Source organism: Suillus plorans (assembly GCF_016647745.1).
Source record: "Suillus plorans strain S12 chromosome Unknown HD556scaffold_13, whole genome shotgun sequence".
Lineage (NCBI taxonomy): Eukaryota > Fungi > Basidiomycota > Agaricomycetes > Boletales > Suillaceae > Suillus > Suillus plorans.
This window is the reverse complement of record NW_024537397.1, coordinates 381,397-404,385: the sequence shown is the minus strand read 5'-3', so window position 1 is coordinate 404,385 and position 22,989 is coordinate 381,397. Positions and strand designations below refer to the sequence as shown.

At 48.7% G+C, this 22,989-nt stretch overlaps 9 protein-coding genes across 9 annotated transcripts; 4 read left to right on the top strand and 5 right to left on the bottom strand.

Annotated features, from left to right (window-relative positions):
* Window positions 1-576: 576 nt before the first annotated feature.
* Window positions 577-1,129, bottom strand: HD556DRAFT_1351215 (uncharacterized protein). The gene has a single exon (XM_041302379.1). It carries the CDS (start codon window positions 968-970, stop codon window positions 725-727), a length of 246 nt encoding a protein of 81 aa, XP_041163239.1. The 5' UTR covers window positions 971-1,129; the 3' UTR covers window positions 577-724.
* A 1,062-nt stretch (window positions 1,130-2,191) lies between these two features.
* On the bottom strand, window positions 2,192-4,150 carry HD556DRAFT_1232135 (cytochrome P450; the record flags this gene model as incomplete). The annotated part of the gene is made up of 11 exons (XM_041297487.1): window positions 2,192-2,405; window positions 2,464-2,586; window positions 2,643-2,724; window positions 2,781-2,867; window positions 2,921-3,023; window positions 3,070-3,183; window positions 3,233-3,482; window positions 3,537-3,665; window positions 3,715-3,851; window positions 3,906-4,002; window positions 4,056-4,150. 11 exons carry the CDS (start codon window positions 4,148-4,150, stop codon window positions 2,192-2,194), a joined length of 1,431 nt encoding a protein of 476 aa, XP_041163238.1.
* Window positions 4,151-4,668: 518 nt separating this feature from the next.
* Window positions 4,669-7,831, top strand: HD556DRAFT_1440257 (uncharacterized protein; the record flags this gene model as incomplete). Its single annotated transcript, XM_041306084.1, has 5 exons — window positions 4,669-4,763; window positions 4,818-5,525; window positions 5,583-6,369; window positions 6,428-6,503; window positions 7,212-7,831. The coding sequence occupies 5 exons, from the start codon at window positions 4,669-4,671 to the stop codon at window positions 7,829-7,831; spliced, it is 2,286 nt and encodes a 761-aa protein (XP_041163237.1).
* Window positions 7,832-10,171: 2,340 nt separating this feature from the next.
* HD556DRAFT_1351169 (uncharacterized protein) lies at window positions 10,172-12,740 on the bottom strand. Its single transcript, XM_041302378.1, has 9 exons — window positions 12,531-12,740; window positions 11,898-12,476; window positions 11,733-11,852; window positions 11,647-11,676; window positions 11,553-11,582; window positions 11,389-11,499; window positions 11,158-11,339; window positions 10,897-11,108; window positions 10,172-10,847 (listed from the first exon to the last, which is right to left on the bottom strand). Exons 1-9 carry the CDS (start codon window positions 12,672-12,674, stop codon window positions 10,252-10,254), a joined length of 2,004 nt encoding a protein of 667 aa, XP_041163236.1. The 5' UTR covers window positions 12,675-12,740; the 3' UTR covers window positions 10,172-10,251.
* Window positions 12,741-12,899: 159 nt separating this feature from the next.
* HD556DRAFT_1440255 (uncharacterized protein) lies at window positions 12,900-13,890 on the top strand (the record flags this gene model as incomplete). The annotated part of the gene is made up of 6 exons (XM_041306083.1): window positions 12,900-12,996; window positions 13,046-13,138; window positions 13,199-13,324; window positions 13,375-13,437; window positions 13,488-13,598; window positions 13,646-13,890. 6 exons carry the CDS (start codon window positions 12,900-12,902, stop codon window positions 13,888-13,890), a joined length of 735 nt encoding a protein of 244 aa, XP_041163235.1.
* Window positions 13,891-14,348: 458 nt separating this feature from the next.
* HD556DRAFT_1462063 (uncharacterized protein) lies at window positions 14,349-15,853 on the bottom strand (the record flags this gene model as incomplete). The annotated part of the gene is made up of 4 exons (XM_041308269.1): window positions 14,349-15,082; window positions 15,133-15,306; window positions 15,362-15,465; window positions 15,519-15,853. The coding sequence occupies 4 exons, from the start codon at window positions 15,851-15,853 to the stop codon at window positions 14,349-14,351; spliced, it is 1,347 nt and encodes a 448-aa protein (XP_041163234.1).
* A 589-nt stretch (window positions 15,854-16,442) lies between these two features.
* HD556DRAFT_1440253 (uncharacterized protein) lies at window positions 16,443-17,041 on the bottom strand (the record flags this gene model as incomplete). The annotated part of the gene is made up of 3 exons (XM_041306082.1): window positions 16,443-16,638; window positions 16,696-16,775; window positions 16,841-17,041. 3 exons carry the CDS (start codon window positions 17,039-17,041, stop codon window positions 16,443-16,445), a joined length of 477 nt encoding a protein of 158 aa, XP_041163233.1.
* Window positions 17,042-17,496: 455 nt separating this feature from the next.
* On the top strand, window positions 17,497-20,735 carry HD556DRAFT_1266839 (uncharacterized protein; the record flags this gene model as incomplete). The annotated part of the gene is made up of 7 exons (XM_041299119.1): window positions 17,497-17,554; window positions 17,616-18,278; window positions 18,335-18,513; window positions 18,567-18,875; window positions 18,929-19,515; window positions 19,568-20,404; window positions 20,461-20,735. Exons 1-7 carry the CDS (start codon window positions 17,552-17,554, stop codon window positions 20,733-20,735), a joined length of 2,853 nt encoding a protein of 950 aa, XP_041163232.1. The 5' UTR covers window positions 17,497-17,551.
* A 103-nt stretch (window positions 20,736-20,838) lies between these two features.
* Window positions 20,839-21,721, top strand: HD556DRAFT_1525578 (uncharacterized protein; the record flags this gene model as incomplete). Its single annotated transcript, XM_041309273.1, has 3 exons — window positions 20,839-21,122; window positions 21,177-21,473; window positions 21,521-21,721. The coding sequence occupies exons 1-3, from the start codon at window positions 20,907-20,909 to the stop codon at window positions 21,719-21,721; spliced, it is 714 nt and encodes a 237-aa protein (XP_041163231.1). The 5' UTR covers window positions 20,839-20,906.
* Window positions 21,722-22,989: the final 1,268 nt, after the last annotated feature.

The following is a 22,989-nucleotide window of genomic DNA, read 5'->3' as shown; positions in this document are numbered from 1 at the left end:
TAGTGTGGATGATGACCTCGAGAAAGATGGCCTGCACCCTAGAGATATATACAAGTAATGATCCAAGACAAAAGAAACGAAAGGCGTCTTTGAATGAAGAAACGAGAGAAGCGCGACGGCGCAGAAACCGGAACTTAAATAGCATTCTCTCCTTTCAGCTAACGCTGTGCTATCCGTTCCTATTGCCGACATGCATAGGAAACATGATGGTCTGGGCTGTGAAAGTCACGGTTGTGAACGTTATGAATCGCCATCATGACCGATAGCCTTTCAGTGGTTGGTAACTGATTGAACTGCTGCTAACTTGTTTAGAGATATAGGCTTTGAAACAGGACCATAGAAGGAAATTCGAGTTGGCGGCTTTTGGGTTAGGCTGTATCGCGGACTAGCGGTGTCAAGTAACCGATGTTGGATACATGAGCGCTCCACGTCGCACGGGAGATTTCACGAACGGCGTAAGATAGCCATTGAAGCATGTATTGGCAGTAACTTAACGTTACGAGACTCGAGAGGCTCGGAGCGGTTGGGCGCTTAGTAATTGCTATAACCTGAATTATGTAATGCCTTGTGGGAATCGCGTAACTGCGTCTCGTTTTTGTCTCTCCCTTCGAATGATACTCCTAGGGATATGGCATAGAAGCGCGGACTAGTAACGCAGTGGTCCCAGACTCGCCGCTTGAATCAAGAATATCCTAATCCATTCGAACAGGACAGCTTCAGAATTTCAACCAATTATACATCGACGCCCTCGGTGCCGAGTCAGGTTCATCAACTTCCTATGACACTCCAGCCACTTACATCGCAACAACATGATGTCAAGATCGATCGAACCGTACTTGAAATATCTGGCTCCTTCGTGAAGATCAGATTCCTCGGACTGACTGCTTAGCCCGATCATGTTATAAACTGTCTCCGCGGCCAGTATATCGCTCAAAGGCAAACACCTGAAAGACAAGCTTGATATGCGCATGGCGCAGGAAATACCCCAGCAATACCCTGAACTACAGGAAATAGTATGCCACGCCTGTCACACGCGCTCGTTCTCTCACATCGCTGAACGTTGGGAAGGCTGCGGACGGTTTCTACGAGTACCTGAAAATAACAACATGAAGTTCAGGGGTGGTGGCATTCACAGGCCATACTATGCTAAGTTCTGGTACAGGAAAATCAAGACTAATGTCCGAGGTCAGTGTTTTGTAGCCCATGTTCATATCAGATAGCTAAAACATCGAACTAGCTCCGGAACAAAGGTGCTATTGTTTTGTACATGAACCTACGTGATCCAAGTGAGCTAAGCTACCCTATGCGAGACCTAGTGCCCGCGGATATATATGGATGGAAAATACAGGCTGCACTCAAGCCGAGTATACCTGATAATGTATACTATGGGTAGTATTGTTAGCGAGAGTGCCCGAAGAGTAACGTAGGGGCTTACATCTCAGTTCCAGTGGAAAAGACTGAGATGTTTCAACGACGGGGCGCATAGTTTTATCATACGGGTAAGACTGAGACATACGAAAAGGTTCGTTCCGCCGAAGATGGCTTGATTGTGCCCGTCGTCCGATGTCACTCGCGGAGGATCGTAGAAGAAAAGTTGTCGAAGGGTTGAAGGACAGGCATGTTCTAGAAGATCAGGTTGTGCGAATCGAAACCACCTTTGAAGTGCCGAGTGAGAATTAAGCGAGAGATGTTACATAGCTTCTTAAGAAGGTGCTTCAGAGGTGCTTCGAAGTGAAGGTAAAAAAAATATTGTTGATGGGGCTGTCAGCCACGTTAAAGACTACCGTGACCGGAACCATGAAACTGGGAAGGACACAATGAAACCCGTGTCAACTTTGAGAGCAAAGTCAAGCTGTCCGCTTTTCGTTTTGGCCAGCTAGAAAAGGAAAGCGCATGGGTGGTGGCAGAATAATTGAATGGTAAAAGGATACGACTTCAGCACCATACTTCATTCTGTCCGGAGGCTGTCTGTAAACGGTTCACGATCAGCCTTACGATTTGGAGTGTATCGAGAGATACTTGATGCGTTGTAACACCAAGGGGTACAAGTTCATTATTATAATCGTGCCTGTCTGAAGATATACAAAGTCAGGTGTAACAGGAAATTTGAGTCGGATAGACAACGAAAAGACTCCAGAATGTAAGACAAACTCCTTTGCACGAAGATTCAAGTTTCTAGAATAAACGCCTCTTATTTGCCCGGTGCGCATAGTTCCCTGATCACGTTCTCATCGATCCTCTTCTCAAAACATATCTCAAACGGAGCAGCATGTATGTTTGCAGTGTCAGAGAATGCAAGCGTGTCAATCTTCGCTCCAGGATTCTCCGAAAGGTGGAAAGCCCACAGAATGAGAGCCGCGGTGATGAAGACCGACCGATTCGCGACATGTTGACCAGGACACACTCTGATATTTTCAAGTAAGGCATAAGAAATGGTCGAGAGAGATAAAGAATACCACTCACCGGCGGCCAAAGCCATAAGTAAAAAACCGGAGATCACTGCGCACACGACCTGCGTCGTCGATCCAACGCTGGGGATTAAACTTGTGTGGTTCCGGGAAGACTTCAGGATCGTTTGCGATGGCCCTGAAGCACGAGCGTCAGACCCAAAGGTGAGAGGACAAAAATAATTGCCTACTGACCAATGGTTCCCAATCACAGTCGCACCCGCCGGAATGAGGTGGTTGTTCCAAACGATGTCCTTAATCGCGCGATGCGGAAAGCCTGTAGTGCAAGGTGGTCGTTCATTATCACGTCATCACAGCTCAAATAAGACGTACCTCCAAGACTGACAGGTCTCCACCTGAGACTCTCGAGCATGAACGCGGTAACCTGCGGCAGCATTTCCTGGTCATCAAAATTCGGCACTAATCAGGAGCTATGTGAGTCAGTAGATGGACAAAGAAAAGGTATAACCTACGCCGCGTACGCCCCACGACGTTATCGAGCTCCTCTTGCACGCGAGCCTGCGCATCTGTATGAGTGGCAGCAGCCATCATCATAATTGTGATTGCGGACGAAGTCTACAACAGTTGTCAACTTAAGGCGCAATGCAATGTAAGAGCTTACCGTATCAGAACCGGCCCCAAACATCGCTCCTGCAATGTATGCCAGGTCCTTGTCTTCGAGCTGGTATTGTTTCTTGTGCTCTAATATGAACCTCGCAAAGGATGGCCTTGCACGCTTCACAGTGACGAGTAAGGAAATTTGTCGTCGCAGTAAAACCACGAACCATTTGTCTTCGCACAGCGTCCAACTGCCCGTTAAAAAGAGCGAGTTCTTCTTGGTGCCATGCCTTCAGCTGACTCAGGTAGCCTGGGACGAAACGCAGGATTGGATACGCATCCACAAGGTATGCTCCCGGCTGGATAGCTCGACCAAAACGCGCAAGAGTCTTGTTGACGGCAACAACTTCAGGATCTGTATATGAGGTCGGAGTAATTTTTCCATAGGTGAAGGACATGACCACAGAAGCTGAATAACTTAAATGCTCGGATTACCACCTGTACCGCGCAAGAAAGAGCTAGCGTTCGCACCGCATGGCATGACCTTGGTGGTTCTTTGGATCATTCAAGATATCTAGAACCAAATTCTTCGCATGCCTGGTCTGGATGGGCTCGTAGGTCTCCGCAACCTTGGGTTGCATGCCTGCATGCAAGACCCTGCTTTACATTCAGTCTCGTTGATCGCACCTGGTAGAGACAATATGTGTACCTGCGCAGCCGGCGCAATCTTTCACCAGAGCCCTCAAGGAGCAGTCCCAACCCGCCAGCCAATATCTCTTGCACTGCAATAGAACGCGGACGGTCGGCAAGATTTGCTCCTTCTTTTTCCATGATATCCACTGCAGCCTATGATGTGATCTACTTCATGTCTGGCTAGACAATGAGATGGTTTATGCTGACCTGATGACGTCCTATAACTATGAAAATCTTATGGCCTTGTTTGAGCGAGAACACAGGTCCGTATTGTTCTGTCCATCTCGCGAATTGAAACGGCGCACTGCGTGAGGGGTTAGATAGAGATCATGTTGGTGTCCTTTGACAATGACTTACTATGACTTTGGCATCGTATTTCCTACTAACCAACGTCCAGGCGGTCCAGGCGGTAATGGCAACTGTCTTGCGGCCTGATATCGTTGTTTCACCATCCAGACGCTGGCTAAGATAGTGATAAGGGTGCACGCAATGATAATCGCCATTGAAATGGTCCGGCTTGCTGATAGTCACGATTCAAATTTCAAACACCCCGCTACTTTGCAACACGTTCAGTACTCCAGAACAGAGAGGCGGTGACTTACTGTGATGAGCGACGAGTACGGTGAGATTAGAATGCATGATTACTACACTGCCTTATACTTATACGCACACGAACCGAATACCTGCGCCGATTAATGAAACCTGTGCGAATCATGTATTGCAGTCTTCCCATAGTATAGGCTAAGAACTTGATGATCAGGAAAATGCGAAATTCCTGTACTAGGCAGCTGTTTCCTACGTAGATCACACGCTCCTAAATAGGTCTACTGTGTAATTTCGACCTTAGGTTCGTGGGAAATTCGTCCCCACATTATGTAATCATTTGTAGCATGTTCATCGACCGTCGTGACGTGTGACACAACCTAAAATAGGTTCGTCGAGCCGTCGACCACCAGCGTTGGCTCCAGCGATGCCAGACTTGCGAGGATTCGCACTACTTCTGTGTTGGCTTGAAGTCTGCCATTTGGGTGGGCAATACTCAGCTCAATTCTGGCTCATTTATAGGTGTGTGTCGCACAGTTTGTGTCTTAGCTACCAATTACTCATGTTTCCTCACAGCAATCCAGCTTCAGATGTGCCCACAATCTCACACGATGTTGATATTCCTAGTGTCATTTCTGCAGAACAGAAGGATCGCCTCCTCAAATTACCTCCCCATTACACATATTTCATTCCTCTCTCGAGCCTCCCTGTCTCTGTTCTTGTCAACTCCACACCAACTCTTCCTGATTTTGATCCTGCACTCACCAAACTCAATACCTGCAAGTTTTTCTCCTCCGTCAAATGCAATACCTCCGATTTCGCTAGCAGCTTCTTCCAACACTCCATCCCACCTCTCCATTTGTCATCTCGACTTCTGGACACATTCAACCAGGCTGTACATGACGGAGCAAAGTCTGTGTGCGACCCACATTTTCCAGGCAATTTGCCATGCTGGGTCCTTACCTATTGGTATGATGTAGGCCATGCAGTTGCCTCAAAGCAAACATGGTCTCTCGCATGTAATTGGTTGGCACGCTGTGGCCTTGGTAGTCCTGATATTGAGCTTGCTGCTGCAATTGATGAAATATCTTGCACATTGCAGACTCTTGGATGGGACACAGCATTGCGAGGTCCTGGAGCATTCCTTCAGACATTGGATCTTGCTGAATTCCTTGACTCGACACCAATGAAAGGCCGCTTTGTTGATGCCATGGTCAATGAGATCTCACATCGCATTCAGTCCAACACTCATCTCTGCAAGACAACAGTTGTTGAAGAGTTGATGTTTGGGAAGACATTGCACTATGATGCAAAGCGATGGTCTTGATACATGTTTGACAGGGGCTTCACGAGGATCCGTGAACTTGGTGATTTGTTATGTGATGGAAAGCTCATGTCTGTTATATTTCCCATCAATATCAATGACGTACACTGGACAGTTTTTTTGGTGGATGCAAAAAACAGAGAAATATGTTATGGTGATTCTTTGGGTTGGACATGGCCGAGAGATGATGTTGATTTAATTCAAAAGTGGCTGCATGAGCATGGCTTTACATCATTTTCGAAAGGTGTGGAACTTCCTCATGGCCACCAAGAAGATGCATACTTGTGTGCAATTGCCATGATAAATATCATACATCACCAGCTCTTTGACACCCCTCTGTTTATGGATGATAAAAAGGACCTGCTTCACATGCAGGAGCTCATATTCCTCCTCCATGGTCACTTTTCCAAGGACGATGAGGACAATGATGTATATATGTCAGACTACTCTCCTTCATCACCCTGTTTGTCTCACACAACTTCCTACTCACACTCTCCATCCCTGACACCTTCTTTGCCCCCTCTGCAGTCTCAGGCCACAGCTCTCAAGTCTCTCAAGTCGTGTCCAAAAATCACACTTAATTATCGTGTCTCACCTTCTGAGCCCAAGACGGGACTCCTCAAGCACTTCGGCATCGTCTCACATGAGGATTATCTTGCCGATATCCATCAGTGTGACCTCAAGCACAAAGACAAGCAACACGACATCAAATTTTCGAGAGCACTTAAGGATGCTGAGCATAAACACCAGAAGCGTATAAATGACAGGGACCGCCAGCATGCACACCGAGCTCGTGCAAAAGAGGTTTGTGTTTTTGATAATGTCATCAATAGAACATGCATGTTAATGTATACACTTGCAGTTGAAACAGTCAGCCTCTGAAAACAACACCCAAGTTCACTCCAAGTCAGATCCTGATACATCCGCTCTCCAATCAAGTCAGTCTCTTGTGGAGCTCTCATGCCCCCATCGTTTGATCAAGGAGGAGCTTCACCAAGTAAAAAAATCATCGCATGCTGGTCAAAAATGAGTTTGTAGCCCAGTTGATGCTCAACGCGTTAACTGGCAAAGCCCTATCTTTTGGCCAATGATTCTCAAAGCAGTGAGTCTCAGTGCTGGACTCACGATGTCACCCCATGCCATATGTTATCATGCACGACAACTAGATTCACGTTGTCGGTCTCTCATGCCCCAAGTTGTTGGTCATTGGATTGATCACACAGGATCACATCCAAGGTGGAAAGACAGGGTTGTAGAACATGCAAAGAGGGGCAACCTGGCATCAGGTGTCGTCACATGAACAAGTATCCTTACACCCTATTCTGACACCGTCAAGAAAATTGTCCACCAAATACACACACTTTGCCAAGTTGGCATCGCACTCAGCACTTCTTGTTGTCAAGGTATCATTGTTGGTGTTCTTCGCCATGACTTACCAGCCATTTTCACCATGAAAGCAAAAGACGGCTCTGTGTTCAAATGTTCAGACTCATGGATGCAGACATTTCTGTATGATCAGCTGCAGTACACCATGTGCAAAGGAACTCATGCAGCACAAAAGCTGCCTCCCAACATTGACGATGTCTGCTTAGAGCAGTTTCTTTGACTCACTCTCACAATCCGCGATGATGTTATCACACATCCAGAGTTTCTCGTCAATATCGACCAAACCAACATTGTGTACCAGCCTGCAGGTGGCAGTACATACAAGCTGATCGGCTCGAAACAAGTTGCTATTGTTGGTCAGGAAGAGAAATGTGTCTGTACTCTTCTCACTGGGATATCTGCAGGCGGTGATCTTCTCCCCTTCCATATTGTTTACGATGGCAAATCAAAATGGTCTCTTCCATCATCCAATGCACCATCTTACGATGAAGCACTCGACATGAACTTTCAATTCGTATTCTCAAATACAGACACATACTGGGCCACATTCCAGACCATGTGTACCTACGTTATTGGGATCCTAGTATCATTCTGGATGGAGAAGAAACAGCAGCGAGGTGTCTCGCTTGATCAACCATGTATCCTGCAGCTCGATTGCTGGGTTGTTCATTGCTCTATTGCATTTCGCACCTGGCTGGATGCCAACTACAATTGGATCCATTGCCATTTTGTTCCTGCAGGCACAACTGGTGTTGCACAGCCCTGTGATGTTGGCATTCAACACCCACTCAAGCTGGCTATCAAGGAGCTGCAGCACAGTGACATTGTTTCAGAAACAGTATCTCAACTTGCAGCTGGAAAGATCCCAGGCGACATTTGACTTGATGTGACAAAACCAACACTTCGTGATCGTTCTGTCCGATGGTTTGTCGAAGCCTTCAAGCTCATCAATAAGCCTGCCATCATACAACAAGTAAGATTGAATTTCATCATTTGATTTTGGCCACTAACATGGGGTGCACTGGCAGGCTTTCTCACTCTGCACAGCGAGCCCCTTCAGTGACAAATTCCGTATTATACAGGCCACCCGACCTACATAATATCCCGTATGAGACGGGCCAGCGGATTATGGGCCCATGTTGTGTATATTCTCGATGATGACGGATGGGCCGGGACACATATTATTTCCGATGGAGACGGGTGGGCCCATGTATGCCAATGATATATATATCCTTGATGTTGACGGATGGGCTGGGGGAATATGATCATTCATGGAGATGGGTGGGCCCATCAGGGTAATATGTAGAGTAGGATATTATAGACAGCTGGGCTGAAGAGAGATGTAAGGCAAATATTGTTATATAGACGGGTGGGCCGACGGGGTGTATTACATATATGGGTGGGCCGAGGTAGGGGAATATTACATAGATGGGTGGGCTGACGCGGGGTGTATTACATATACAGGTGGGCCGACATAAAAAGTATTACATATACGGGTGGGCCGACGAAAGGGATATCAAATAGACGGGTGGGCCGAGGGTGTGATAAAATATTTATTACATAGACAGGTGGGCCAAGGTGGGGTATAATTATATAGACGGGTGGGCCAACATAGGATGTATTACATAGACGGGTGGGCCGAGGGTGTGATAAAATATTTATTACATAGACAGGTGGGCCGAGGTGGGGTATAATTATATAGACGGGTGGGCCGACGTAGTATGTATTATATAGACGGGTGGGCCAACATAGGATGTATTACATAGATGGGTGGGCTGACGTGGGGGAATTGTACATAGATGGGTACATATATGGGTGAGCCTGGATACGTATAAATGTCAACTTTTCAGTGCAAAACCCCAAACCGAGATTTACCAACCCCCGAAACCCGAAATTGTGGACTGCCGGGTGTCGGGTTTCGGGGTTCGGGGGTCCCGGAACTCGGAACTCGGTATGTGAGACAAAAATATATTTCATACACGGGTAAGTCAATGTGTCCGTCAATCAACTCGATTGTAAAGTATATTTTATTGATCTCCCCAAATTTCCCAAGTTCCGAGTTCCGAGTTCCGGGACCCCCGAACCCCGAAACCCGAAACCCGGCAGTCCACAATTTCGAGGTTCGGGAGTTGGTAAAATGTGTATGGACAGATGAAAGGTTGATTTAAACATTTTTGAAAGATGTCCCATATGAAATGTTAAGTCCCGAATTTTGAACTCCGGGTTTCGGGACTCCGGGTGTCGGGACTTCGGGCTTCGGGACTCGGGACTCCAGAAAGCCGGAAATCAAAACTTGGGACTTGACATTTCATATGGGACATCTTTCAAAAATGTTTAAATCAACCTTTCATCTATCCATACAAATTTTACCAACTCCCGAACCCCGAAATTGTGGACTGCCGGGTTTCGGGTTTCGGGGTTCGGGGGTCCCGGAACTCGGAACTCGGAACTTGGGAAATTTGGGGAGATCAATAAAATATACTTTACAATCGAGTTGATTGACGGACACATTGACTTACCCGTGTATGAAATATATGTTTGTCTCACATACCGAGTTCCGAGTTCCGGGACCCCCGAACCCCGAACCCCGAAACCCGGCAGTCCACAATTTCGGGGTTCGGGAGTTGGGTCCCGGAACTAGGAACTCGGTATGTGAGACAAGCAAAATATATTTCAAACACGGGTAAGTCAATGTGTCCGTCAATCACCCGAACCCCGAAATTGTGGACTGCCGGGTTTCGGGTTTCGGGGTTCGGGGGTCCCGGAACTCGGAACTCGGAACTTGGGAAATTTGGGGAGATCAATAAAATATAATTTACAATCGAGTTGATTGACGGACACATTGACTTACCCGTGTTTGAAATATATTTTGCTTGTCTCACATACCGAGTTCCTAGTTCCGGGACCCAACTCCCGAACCCCGAAATTGTGGACTGCCGGGTTTCGGGGTTCGGGGGTCCCGGAACTCGGAACTCGGTATGAGACAACAAAAATATATTTCGGGGGTTGGAGGTTAGTAAAATGTTTATAGATATACGGAGGTTGATAGAAACATGTTTGAAAAATGTCGTTCGTCTCAAATGTCAAATCCTGAGTTCCGGGCTTTGGGACTCGGCACCCGGCACCCGGCACTCGGTGTTCGGCACTGAAAATTTGACATTCGGGTGTTAGGGTGTAGGGTGATATCTACCTCAATCTACAGTTTCGAGTTCTGGATATCGGGACTGATTATTGAATCATTCAATTGTGGCATAGGTAACATGCATTGAAAAAGATTTATGTACATCTATCACTGAGCAATTATGTAGCCATTGCAACCTCCTCACCAGGAAGATCAACCTTCCCCTCAACATCCATATCCTCATCAGAGGAATCATATTCTGGCAGGAGGTTACCTTGTTCATTAGGGACCACAATATCGCCGGAGGATTCTGGCAAGAGGTTGCCTGGTTCATCCGGGAGCACAATTTCACCGGAGGATTGTGGACCCTCAGGCTGAACTTGGGTGGGCTCAACATTGAGACCTACCATAGCAGATCCATCCTCAACCATCAAGGGTGTGGGTTCCATGACTGACATGTCCAAATCAATGAGGTTGGAAAGTGTGGAGGGGAGGGGTGAAATGGACGGGGGGGGACCAGATTGATCAAGCAAGATTGTTGCATCGGCCGGTGTGTCCGGAAGTGAAAATGAAGGGTGCGGGTCGACCATCGTGCGCCGGAGGCTCTCATGGAGGCGTTGGAGGGTATCAATCTTAGCATCCTGCTCCTGCACCCGAGCCTCAAGAATAGCGATGCGAGCTGCACCATCCCGAATCGCGATTGCCATGGAATGGAGATCCGGCATGGGAACATCTAGTGCTGCACGAGGCACTGCGGAACTCGAAGACCGAACAGCTAAGTAAAAAATAAGGTCAGCCGGTCATCAAAAGTGTGGGTGACTTACGAGTTGGCGCAGGTGCAGGTGCAGGTGCAGGGGCAGGTGCAGGTGCAGGTGCAGGTGCAGGTGCAGGTGCAGGTGCAGGTGAGGGTGCAGGTGTCTTCTTGGTAGTGATGGTCTTGCTGCGACCACGTGACTGCACCTGGGGTGTACTTGCAGCAGGGATGGCCGGAGTTCGGGACGGGCCACGAGATTGACTACGAGTCCGGGCCCTTGACCTGGAGGGAGACGGAGCAGTGGATGGAGCAGGGGCAGGTGTCTTGGAACGCGTCCGTCCCAGTGGTAGACTTCCCTCGGGTCCGTTTGGGCGGGGATCCCAGAGATGCCGGGTTGCATTTGATCTTCTTGGTGGAGCAGCGGATGCAAGACAAGCAGGGGAGGCTGGACCTCTTGTCCAAACGAGTCGCACAGGGCCAATTCTCCTTGACGCAATAATGGCAGGGGTTGTTCTGTGGTATCCGTTAGTAGATGGACTAGGGGAATTAATTGAGCACTCACTGGGCCGGGAATGGTGATATCAAATGTGGTAGTGGCCGGAGGGTCACCGTCCGAAGCGCTGGAAGTATCACCAGTGGACTCCTCAACTTCCGCACGACTGCCGGAGGTTGCCTGATAAATTGTAAGTACACATGTGAGTTCCGGGCGAAGCTTGTAAGACTTACCCGAGCCTCCGGACGACTGATGGGAGATTCCTAATGCGATGGGCATGAGTAAGAATGATGCATGCGAGTTCCAGGACCTGTCCGGAAAACTCACCATGACCTCCGGACGCTTGCCGGCAGTCAGCTGTGGACACATTAGCATATATGTATATGAGTTCTGGACGACTAAATCAGACTTACTGAAGCAGGCCCAAATGATTGCTTCTTGGGGGAACCAGGTGAACGAGGCGACTGGGGCTTCCTTACAACAATGGTGGAGAGCTGGGAAGGACGACCTCCTGGCACTCCATGCGAAATCGGCTACAACAAATTGAGAGCATGTCACAAATGAGCCAGAACACATACCTGAACAATTGGGTCTTCATCATCTTCCGACTCCACAAACGGCTTTGACTTGGGGAGTCCAGTTGACTTGACACGCTTGTGACCCTTCATCGCCGACTTCAGAGGTTGGGAGGAGTGTCCAGAAATCATGGGGGACTTCCTCTTGTTGCTCCCTCCGACTTCCGGCTCCAAGTCAACAAAAATGGCCTTACCTTTCCCTTTGTCCCGGAACTCGGAGGTCGTCTTGCCGGAAGGTCCGGCGACATTGCCGGCGACGACGGGAGGGGAGTGAATGACAGTGGCGGGGGAAGGGACAGGTGCGGGGGAAGGGACAGGTGGAGATGGAAGATTGACAGTCAGTGGGCCAGTGGAAGGATTAGAAACAACACGGAGATCACAGGAATTGTCACCCAACGCCTCCCAGGCACGGACCTGCTTGCGCCAGGCGTGTCTAGCCACCCGGGGATCATCATGGCCAATGCTGTGCCAGTTGGGCAACACCTGGGGAGTCATGGAACGAACCCTCATCAGCTCCTTAGAACAGGAAGCCACAATGCCAGGGATGTAATCCCCTTTCTCATGCACCCGGATGATGTCAGCCTACCCGGATATTAGAAACATCAATGGTAAACTAATTTAATAAGTGCAACTTACCAACAGATTGGTGACCTGCCTTGCCAGAGCAATGTGGACGTGCACTGAGCCGGCCGGGACGTGCCGGGCGCCGGCAATGATGCCCACAAGTTGAGCAGTGGATGCCTTGAGGTCGGCCAATGAAGATTGAACTGGAGTAGACATTTGGATTGAGTTGACAGATGTGAGAATGTTGAAAGCAGGGTGAAATCTGTTATCACTAGAATGAAGTTTCAAAGAAACAATACAATTGAAGGACAATGTTGAAAATCGTTGATTGTTTGTCTTTGTTTGGTCATGGTTCAACTTTCGGCAATCGCCGGCCATGTGTTGAACTTCGACGTTATCTGTTATCAATCAGTTCATCAGTTCATCAGCTCATCAGATATCATGAGCTCTCAACCTGGGGTCAGATTTCATGACCCTCCGGTCACTGAATCCACCTCAATGGATGTGGATGAGACCTCCCAGTCCCGGATGTCCCTTGGTATGTTTTGTTTCTGCTGATTTCAGTGAATTGATCTTACATGGTTTAGATCCATTAGATGATATATACCTTGGGCCGGATGATGAGTTAGACTCTGATTCTGGGTCATCCGGTGGTTTGGATTCATTAAATGCGATTCCCGGTATGTTTCTCAATTCAAATGTACATATTCTACATGTGCAAATCCATCACATATTTCCAGATCCATCATATCCGGCCCTGGCAGATGGACTGGCCCTGTACGATGACCCGGACTTGTATCTTGGTCCGGAGGATACCTTTATTTCATCTGATGATGCTCCGGCTGTACCCGATTTTCCTATGGCTGGTGAGGTTATTCTTTTCATCTCATGTTCATTTTTCATGGCATTTCCCCAGTGAATGAATCGACTCCCGAACCTCATCCGGCCACTCCGGCTGTACCAGAGGCACCCATACCTTGTACGTGTATTCATATCATGTCATGTGTTCTATTCATGTTATCTCCCAAGCGAATTCAGAAACTCCCGAATGTCAATCGCCCGAGCCGGAACTCAACAATGAAGAACTGCGTGCCATGGTTCAGGAGTTCATGCCAATCGGATCTTATGATGAAGCTGAAAGTATGTATACAACAGTTGATTATTTATCTCTGCTAATGTTCTGCAAGTTCAAACAATTGTAGATCGCCTGGGTGATTACGAACAGAGTCATGGAAATCTTCCTGCCCCTACAGTAGCACAACTTCTTGAGGCTGACAGACCATTCAGGATGGCATGGGCTGAAACATGCGACAAACTGCGGAAAGCAGATGCGGACCTCCGGAGGATGCAACGGGTAAGGGAGTCAACCTCCGAAATGCTGAAGGTATTAGATACCCTCATTGAGTTCTTTGAGGACTCAAGTAACATGTAGATATCGATCAATGTCTGATAGTAGACATATTGCAGTATACTTTACCTACTCAGTACTTAGTCCTTCCTCGCTGCCCGGTGTTCTGTGCTCGGTACTCGGTACTCGGTACTCGGTGCTCGGTGCCCGGTGATCGGGGTTCGGGGTTCGGTACTCGGGGTTCAGTGCAGTATACTTTGCCTGCTCAGTACTTAGTACTTGGTACTTGGATACTTTACCTACTCAGTACTTAGTCCTTGGTACTTGTATACTCCACCTACTCAGTCCTCGCTGCCCGGTGTTCTGTGCTCGGTACTCGGTACTCGGTACTCGGTGATCGGGGTTGGGGGTTCGGAACTTGGGGTTCGGTACTCGGGCCTTGGTACTGGAGATTTGGGATTTAAGATTAGGTCGTTAGTACTTTGACATATACACAATAGCACATATGACATTACACATGACGGCAGGAAGATATATCTACATTAAGTGCGTCCCCGTGGTCTGGTTACTCTAGGTGTACTGTCTACTGGCATTTGCAACTTACTCCGGGTCGTCCTCGTGGATGGTTCAACTGTGACTTTCTTGCCCCGCCCCCTTTTCTGTGCCGGCGGCGTGATACTCTCTTCCATTTCAACATCCTCTCTAACTTCTCTGGTCGCGTCTTCAGTTAACCCAGCAAGGAGGTCGCCCATTCTTGATGTCAGTAATGCACCTTTTTTGGCCGGCTTGGCCCGGCGAGGCTTTGGAATTGCATGTGGGACTGCCATCCCTTTTGGTGTAGGACCTCCCATCCTGGGTTTCTTCAGCGGATGTCTCCCGTCAGCCAGGTCATCATCCACATCATCCTCCGTATGATTAGTGGCACTCTCCTTATCACTCTCGGCTTCTGTCGACGAATCCCGAGGCCCTCGGATGGTAACCCTCTGCTGCTTTCTCACTATACTAGTCTGAGGAGAGGGCGACTTGCCAGATATGACAGATGGTACCATGTCCCCATCTTTGTTCTTCCATGCTTTGAACAGAAATGTGGGACCTTCTCCTGTTTCCTGCCAAGCATGCCAGAAATGGAGCAAGGCAGTCGTGTCCCAATTTTGCAGCTTTGAAGGCTCCTTCAAGTCAACATCTGCCAGAAGATACGTCCGGGCCACGAAGTCATCCTGACTTTGTACAATGGCACTCCATGGTACAACCACCTTGTCCTTCCCGGAACATATCCCTGTGTCCATGCATTGAACAATTTGTCAGATGATGCAACGAGAAACTCACGATAGTGCGATGTAAGAAAGGCCCTCACTATGGCCTTCTTCTCCTCAAGTTTCGTGTCGGTGATGTCGGGAAGGAGTGGCATACCCTCCCTGTCCATTTCGAGTTTGAAAGCTGGTTTTCGAATTCTTTTTCGACCTCCCTTGACCTGACGTCCTCCATCCCGTGCCCCGGCACCTATCATTGTGATGCTCAACATGTTCAATCTGGTATACATGGTTCAAACACTCACCGAACTGTTCCTGCGCGTACTCCTGCCACACTGGCTCAATGTCCTCCCAGTCCTTCGTCTTCATGAAGCTGTCCCCATCTCCTAAGGCCTCGTTATCATCATGCCTGCATGGATATTTTGAGATGAAAGATCCGTGTCAATGGGTAAATGTACTCACATCCCGAACAGCACCTCTCCCTTTTCATTCTTCCAAGCCGACATCACAAAAACTCTCATCCCACATTGCCTCCACATCTCGTTCGAAAAGTGCTCCATATATGCCGGACCCTTCTTACGGGCGACTTGTGCTTGTATCTCCGGAGGCGGACAGTTGTTGGACCACTCTTCCGCTGTTTCTTTCGCCTTCTCCAACTTGTCGTCGTCCAATTCAGCCATGACTCTCTTCACCGCCGCCTGATAATGTTTGAACATACCAGGATCTCCGGGCTTTACCCCTGACTCGTCCTCAATCCTCTTCAGCACCTCTTCGCGTTTCTGCTGGTAGACCACCATCCTGGGCGTTGTAGAAACAACAATACTGAGAGGAACAAATGATGCTCCAAACTGTATCTGTAAATGTTGTGAGGTCGCGCATTGCCTAGTCTGCTATACCTGAGACGACAAGTGCGTTCGACCCTAAAGGGGAAGCGAGTGCAGCAAGGATCTGGAAGTAGGCGCTGAAGGCGCTACTGGTCGGCCAATGCGAAGTGCGAGAAAGCGCGCAGGTACGCGCGAGGCGCGGGAAAGCGAAGGTACGCGCGAGGCGCGGGAAGCGCGCGCGCGCGTGAGCGGAAACAAGTGAGAGTAAGTGTGAGTTTGCTTAAGTGATGATAGATGAATAACAAGAGATGTGAGCGCGAGGTGTCAAAGAATAGATTGCAACTATATTCTCTAGGTGGTAAGTGGGTAAGTGGGAGGTCCAGTCCAAAGTTCGAAAGTTCCTAATAGTATGTAATGCTGGCGCTTATATACGGCGCCTAAGCGCTGTCACGCGGAGCCGAAGCGTTACCGAGTAAGGTATGTAAAGCTATATGTAAGTAAGGGTCCATGATATAAATAAAGGTGGAATGATATGTAAATAAGGGAAATGAAAATACACGCACTAGAGAGCTTGGTGGACAGTGGATGGATGCTTCCGGAAGGCTTGCGCTATAGGGCGATCAAGCGCGGGAAAGCGTGCGCGCGTATACATCATAAAGCGCGGGAAAGGTGCGCGCATGGCGCGCGTTGCGCGGGAAAGCTGCGCCTCATATAGGGATAGCTGCAGATAGCACACAGAGTGATGCTGCAAGTTCGTGCTGTGTACTCCCTAGTGAATACTGCCATATCACACCATGAGAGGCATGAGTCTCTACAGCGTCCATTTCCTCCCATACTTGATGGTGTCCTTCCTTTCCTTCTTTTTCTTGTTGTTGAACAACCAAGTCTTGTACACCTAAGATTTGATGAAAAAATGTGATGTTGAAAATTTAGTTTTTCAACACAACAAAGGAGCATCACCTGCTTCCTCTTTTTCCATTGTTTTTGGTCCACCTTAGGAGCAAACAACCTGGCTGCCCTTGCTATGGCAGTGAAAATCCCCCTCTTCTCACTCCTTTTGGCGGCAGTCCACTCAGGAAGGTAGTTCTTCAACTCCAAAATCTCCTTGTCTGTGAGCTTCTGAGACTGTGGTTGACGCGCCCTGTGTCTTCCGGAAGTCATGTTGGTGGAATGACCTGTTCTTGCCATAGTGAATCAGAATGCAGAACGGGCTGAGGATTTGCAAGGTAGAAGTATTAATGAATTGTGCAAAGTTGAACTTCGAGCAAAGCCTAATAATCTGTTAATCGGCCCATATTTGACAAGAATCCATTAATGGAAATGAATTTGTAATGAGCCAACAGGACTGCACAGCATCATATTGCAATAACAATTCATTACACCTGAGCTGATGCCTTGCTTGCAACATTAGTAAACAAGATGAAGATAGGTAGATGCACCCCAGTGCAAAAATCTCACAGGGTGGAAGCAAGGGGCAGCAAAGGTAGGAAGACTTGGGTCAAGGTCCCACTTGCAAGCACAAGGCGACATGCCTACAGGTCCATGCCTAACTCTCCCCCAGAATCACCAACAATTCAGCCTGTTGAGGCACCACCTCCTTGGGAAGACTTTCCTGACAATACTTATGAGCAGGACCAAGGCTCCTTTGAGCCTTTGCAACTCCCAAAAACCATGGCAAGTTCATGTACAATGTTGGAGTGTCATTCAAACTATGGCTAAGCATTCAAAAATACAGAGTCAAAATGACTACCTCAGGCAATGGCTGCCAAGGCAGGAATCATATCTACATCACCTCCTTGATCGAGAAGCTCCACCAGAAGACAGGAGATGCATCATCTGCGAACAGGATGGGGTGTACAAATGTCAAGATTGTCTTGGCGAGCCACTCTATTGCACGGGCTGTTGCAGGAGTCAACATCGTAGCAATCCTTTCCACTGGATCAGTCAATGGAATGGGCGATTCTTTGAGCGGAGTTGTCTCGCTCATGTGGGACTCATTATACACCTTGGCCATGATGGCAAACAATGTCCGGAGGTCACTGATCGGTGGAATTTGTTTGAAGAAGATGAACCTGAAGACCTGCTCGAGCCTGAAGATCTGCCATTTGTGTCCGGACCCGAGTTCCAGCCAAAGGAAAACACCATGGTCATTGTAGACAAGTCCGGAGTTCATCGCCTGGAGATTCGATGTTGTGAATGTCCGAATGCCATGAGTCCGGACATTCAAATGTTTCGACACGGATTTTTCCCTGCATCTTTCAACAGGCCAAAGACTGTGTTCACCTTCAGAGTGCTCAATGATTTTCTACTGGACAGCCTTGAATGCGGCACCTCGGCGATGAACTATTACAGCAAGCTCCGGCGAATGACCTCCAGCATGTTTCCACACCTTGTTCCGGTAATGCCTTACCCTCTTCATCTACTGGACATCATATTGACAAAGCACATTGCAAGGACCGATACAGAGAGCTCATGAGGGTCGCTCGACAGTGGAGGCAGTTGAAGACAATGAAATGGCATGGCTTTGGCCATCGTTCTGATAACCCGAGCACAGGAGAACTCGCATTATTTTGCCCGGCGTGTCCTCAGCCAGGGATTAATGTGCTGTTGTCAGAGGATGAATCGCTTGATGAGTGAGTCCTATTCTCAACCAATGTGGCCTCCATAATAATACTAGCGATCCAAGCTGGAAATACACCCGGTCATTTGTGATGGACGGAAATTTCAAAGCCGAACATCTGCATCCCATTAAGCCATTCGATGAAGTTTGGCTATCCGATGGGCTTGGATTCATGGTAGGAAAGGACCGGTATAAAATGCATCTGGCAGAGGCTGCTGACACGGTGGAAAAATCAAGCTGCAACAACCACCGGGCAGTAAATCAAGCTAATGCTGCTCGGCACAAGCTGGAGTCCACCGGTATCGGGGGAGTTGCCTGTGCCAGACACGGTTGCTTTGTCCCTCACTCCATGGTGGATTTTCAGAAAGGCGAAAGGCAAGCCACATCCACCATTCCTCATTCACGAGTTAACCATGGGTCACTTGCAGACAAATGAACATGGACTACGCCCTTTGCGAGGCTTCCCGGCACAACATGGAAGGCATCACCAGGGCTGTCACCTTCTATGATATTAATTGTCAATACAACAAACACTTTCGGGTTCGGGTGGATCGAAGTCGATTTCTAGACATGGCACCACAACTAACCATCATTCCCGGAATTGGGTTGTGGCACATTCATGGCCATCAGGACAGCTGCTATGTCCGATATGCTTCTAACTTTATTGAAGGCATTGGTCGGATCGACGGAGAGATCATGGAGACGCTATGGGCACGGCTCAATCTGATTTCCCCTGCTGCTCGGGGAATGTCATCTCCCCACCGAAAGGAATGCCTTGATTATCAGATGAATGACTCCAATTTCTGCAAGATGATTCGCATGAAAAGGACTCTATGCCGGAAATACAAGCTGGCGAGGAATGGCATCTCGGAAAGTGGAAAGGCATTCGACAGACTCGATGAAGCAGCACCCTCACATTTGAAGACAGAATGGTTAGCCAGGGAGAGGATAGCTCAGTCAAGCAGATTGAATGATCCTGCGGCGATGGATGAATATGAGATCAATATAAAAAAGGGTACGTTGAGTTCCATTGTCTCCATTGAGGTCGGAATTAATATTGCACTCAGCACCAAGCAAAAAGGAGATCGAGCTTAGATTATTAGAGGAGGGTAACGCCCGCAATGCAGCACCCTCTCGCAGATCTGTGGCGACGTGGATATCAACAGGGTTAGCAATTGAAGAGGCTCAGATTGCATTGCTCATCGAGGTCCGAAGGATCGGAAGAAGATCCACTGAGACACAGAGATTAGACATTGCCCGTCAACGTGATCGGCTCCAAGGCCAGATAGATGGATTTGCTCGGTCTGCTCTAACACATCTCGGGGAGGGATTTGATGCAGATGATGAACCTGAGGACTTGAACGTAGACATTCTAGATGATCTCGATGATGACCCGGCGGATTTCACAGAGACATCTCATACATGGACAAACTCTCCCGAGCTCACTGTAATCCCGTTGCCATCAAACCTGGGTGTTGATAGATGCAGACGATGCATGGCAGAGGATCTGATTCCCCTGGAGATGTCTCTTCGTGAAGGGCAGGCCAATGATGCCCTTCACAATCTCCGCATTTACCTTTGCAACAAGGCCATCCTGTTCCGAACAACCGTTCGGCAGGCCAAATCCCAGGCCCTGAAAACTCGAGCTTGGTCCCAGGTGACGTCGGTGCAGCAGGCAGTCTCCCTCCATGCCAGCATATATACAAAGACCAGGAAGCAAATGATGAAACTTGAGCCGGGGCAAGACCAGCTTCAGAAATACAAACCCCTGCTTCGCGAGCAACTCAAAATCAGCACTGCAGTGGGCGACCCAAATGCCCGAGGTCAACGAAATGAATCTTTGGCTTGGTTTTGGTCTGTTGAAGTCGACCTCGGGGGTCCTGATCAATCGTGGAATGAGGAATGTGAGTTCCTGCTTGCATGTCATATCCCACGGTTACCTGACTGGACCCATGCCAAGTTTACCGAGTCCATTGGCTGCGGGCAAAGGCACTACGAGATCGATGGAGGGAAGAAATGATATTGGTCAAATTGGAGATGGATTGGACATGTAAGTTCTTTTTGTGGAAAGCAACCCAATGGGGCGACCACATGCAGGAATCATTGGAGAAACGCCTTCCGGGTCACGGATGCTATGCCGGAAGGCAATCGCGAATGTATTCATTGCTCGCACAGGATGCGCAGGCAGCTTTTCAAGACCTACAAAATGTGTTGATAGAGGCTGGAGATGAATGAACATTGTTTTCTCATGAAGTCCCTTTTTCCACATACATAATTGAGGCCCGGGAATTGTCCGGGTCAGCCCATGTCGGAGTTTGAATTTCGTATCCATCCATCAGTGATTCTTATCTTCACATCTTCACCATCTTTCACTTGCATTGCCAGCGCCATAGTCCTGTATTAGCCATGCCTGCAACTCCTGCATCCACTTCTGGCACTCTGAATGCCGGAAGCCATTACCGACCCCTGAAGCTGAGCCTTGGAACTATTTCCTGCACATTGGCAATGGCTGGATCGCGGGTCCGTGCATGCATCTCTCAATATCAGACGGAAGCTGCCAACAATGGTCTATCTTCTGACCGGATAAAGTATTTTAAAGCCGGGCTGCAATGGGAGATGAATGTATGTTACCACTGCCCTGATGACTTTGTTGGTCAATGCTAAAAATTTGAGCAGACTTTTGTCACACCACTCCTGCAGTACTCAGCTTCACAGAATATCGTGTCGGTTCTTCCGGTCCCTGTCGCTTATATCCTTAAGTTGTATCCCATGCTAACCTGGAACACGGTTCCGGACGACGTCTTTTCATTCCACCTCCTTTCATTTGATGATGAGGCAATTGCAGGACATCCGTCCCGGATTGTGTTTGCATATACATGTCCATGGTGGATGGGAAACACCACAATCCCGGATCAACCATGGCAGTGGGATGAAATAATGGCTTCCTGCGTCTCTCACTACCAGTATTGGGCGGTAAGATGTTAGCTGAATTGCCTTGATTGATGACTTATCTGTTCTAGCTTAATGTTGAGGATGATGCTTTGGTTCTTCCAGAGAAGTTGAGAAACACTTCGACTCCACCACTTATGGGACTGAGGTGGATTAAAGAACGCATGGAAGCATTGATGGAGGAGCAAGATGAGGGCATCAAAGCCAAGATGGCAGAGGTGAAGATGTACACTGACATGTTAGAGAAATTGAGGAAAGGCAAAGGAGTGTAGTCCCATTCAGTGTTCATTGTATACAAGATGTAAAATATTCTATGCATTCAAAAATCTTGCACCCGAGTCCCGGAAGCCCAGGTCCCGAGTCCCGAATTTCGGAGTTCGGGGTTCGGCGACCCGGAGCTCGGCAACTGTGTTGGGTGTCAGGGTATCCGGAGCATTGGAGATAGCATGTGTCAGTATTTTGCGTTTCATGGTTCATGTTTGGCTGACACATGCGATCTCCAATGCTCCGGATACCCTGACACCCAACACAGTTGCCGAGCTCCGGGTCACCGAACCCCGAACTCCGAAATTCGGGACTCGGGACTCGGGTTTCGGGACTCGGGACCTGGGTTTCGGGACTCGGGACTCGGAGCTCGTGACCTGGGACTCGACAGTGTTCTGAATACCGAGTCCCTGACGCCCGATTCTATAATCACGAAAGATTCCATAATCACGAAAGATGAACCATGAAACGCAGAATACTGACACATGCTATCTCCAATGCTCCGGATACCCTGACACCCAACACAGTTGCCGAGCTCCGGGTCACCGAGTCCCGAAGCCTGAGTCCCGAGTCCCGAATTTCGGAGTTCGGGGTTCGGCGACCCGGAGCTCGGCAACTGTGTTGGGTGTCAGGGTATGCGGAGCATTGGAGATAGCATGTGTCAGTATTTTGCATTTCATGGTTCATGTTTGGCTGACACATGCGATCTCCAATGTTCCGGATACCCTGACACCCAACACAGTTGCCGAGCTCCGGGTTGCCGAACCCCGAACTCCGAAATTCGGGACTCGGGACCTGGGTTTCGGGACTCGGGACTCGGAGCTCGTGACCTGGGACTCGACAGTGTTCTAAATACCGAGTCCCTGACGCCCGATTCTATAATCACGAAAGATTCCATAATCACGAAAGATGAACCATGAAACGCAGAATACTGACACATGCTATCTCCAATGCTCCGGATACCCTGACACCCAACACAGTTGCCGAGCTCCGGGTCACCGAGTCCCGAAGCCTGAGTCCCGAGTCCCGAATTTCGGAGTTCGGGGTTCGGCGACCCGGAGCTCGGCAACTGTGTTGGGTGTCAGGGTATGCGGAGCATTGGAGATAGCATGTGTCAGTATTTTGCATTTCATGGTTCATGTTTGGCTGACACATGCGATCTCCAATGTTCCGGATACCCTGACACCCAACACAGTTGCCGAGCTCCGGGTTGCCGAACCCCGAACTCCGAAATTCGGGACTCGGGACCTGGGTTTCGGGACTCGGGACTCGGAGC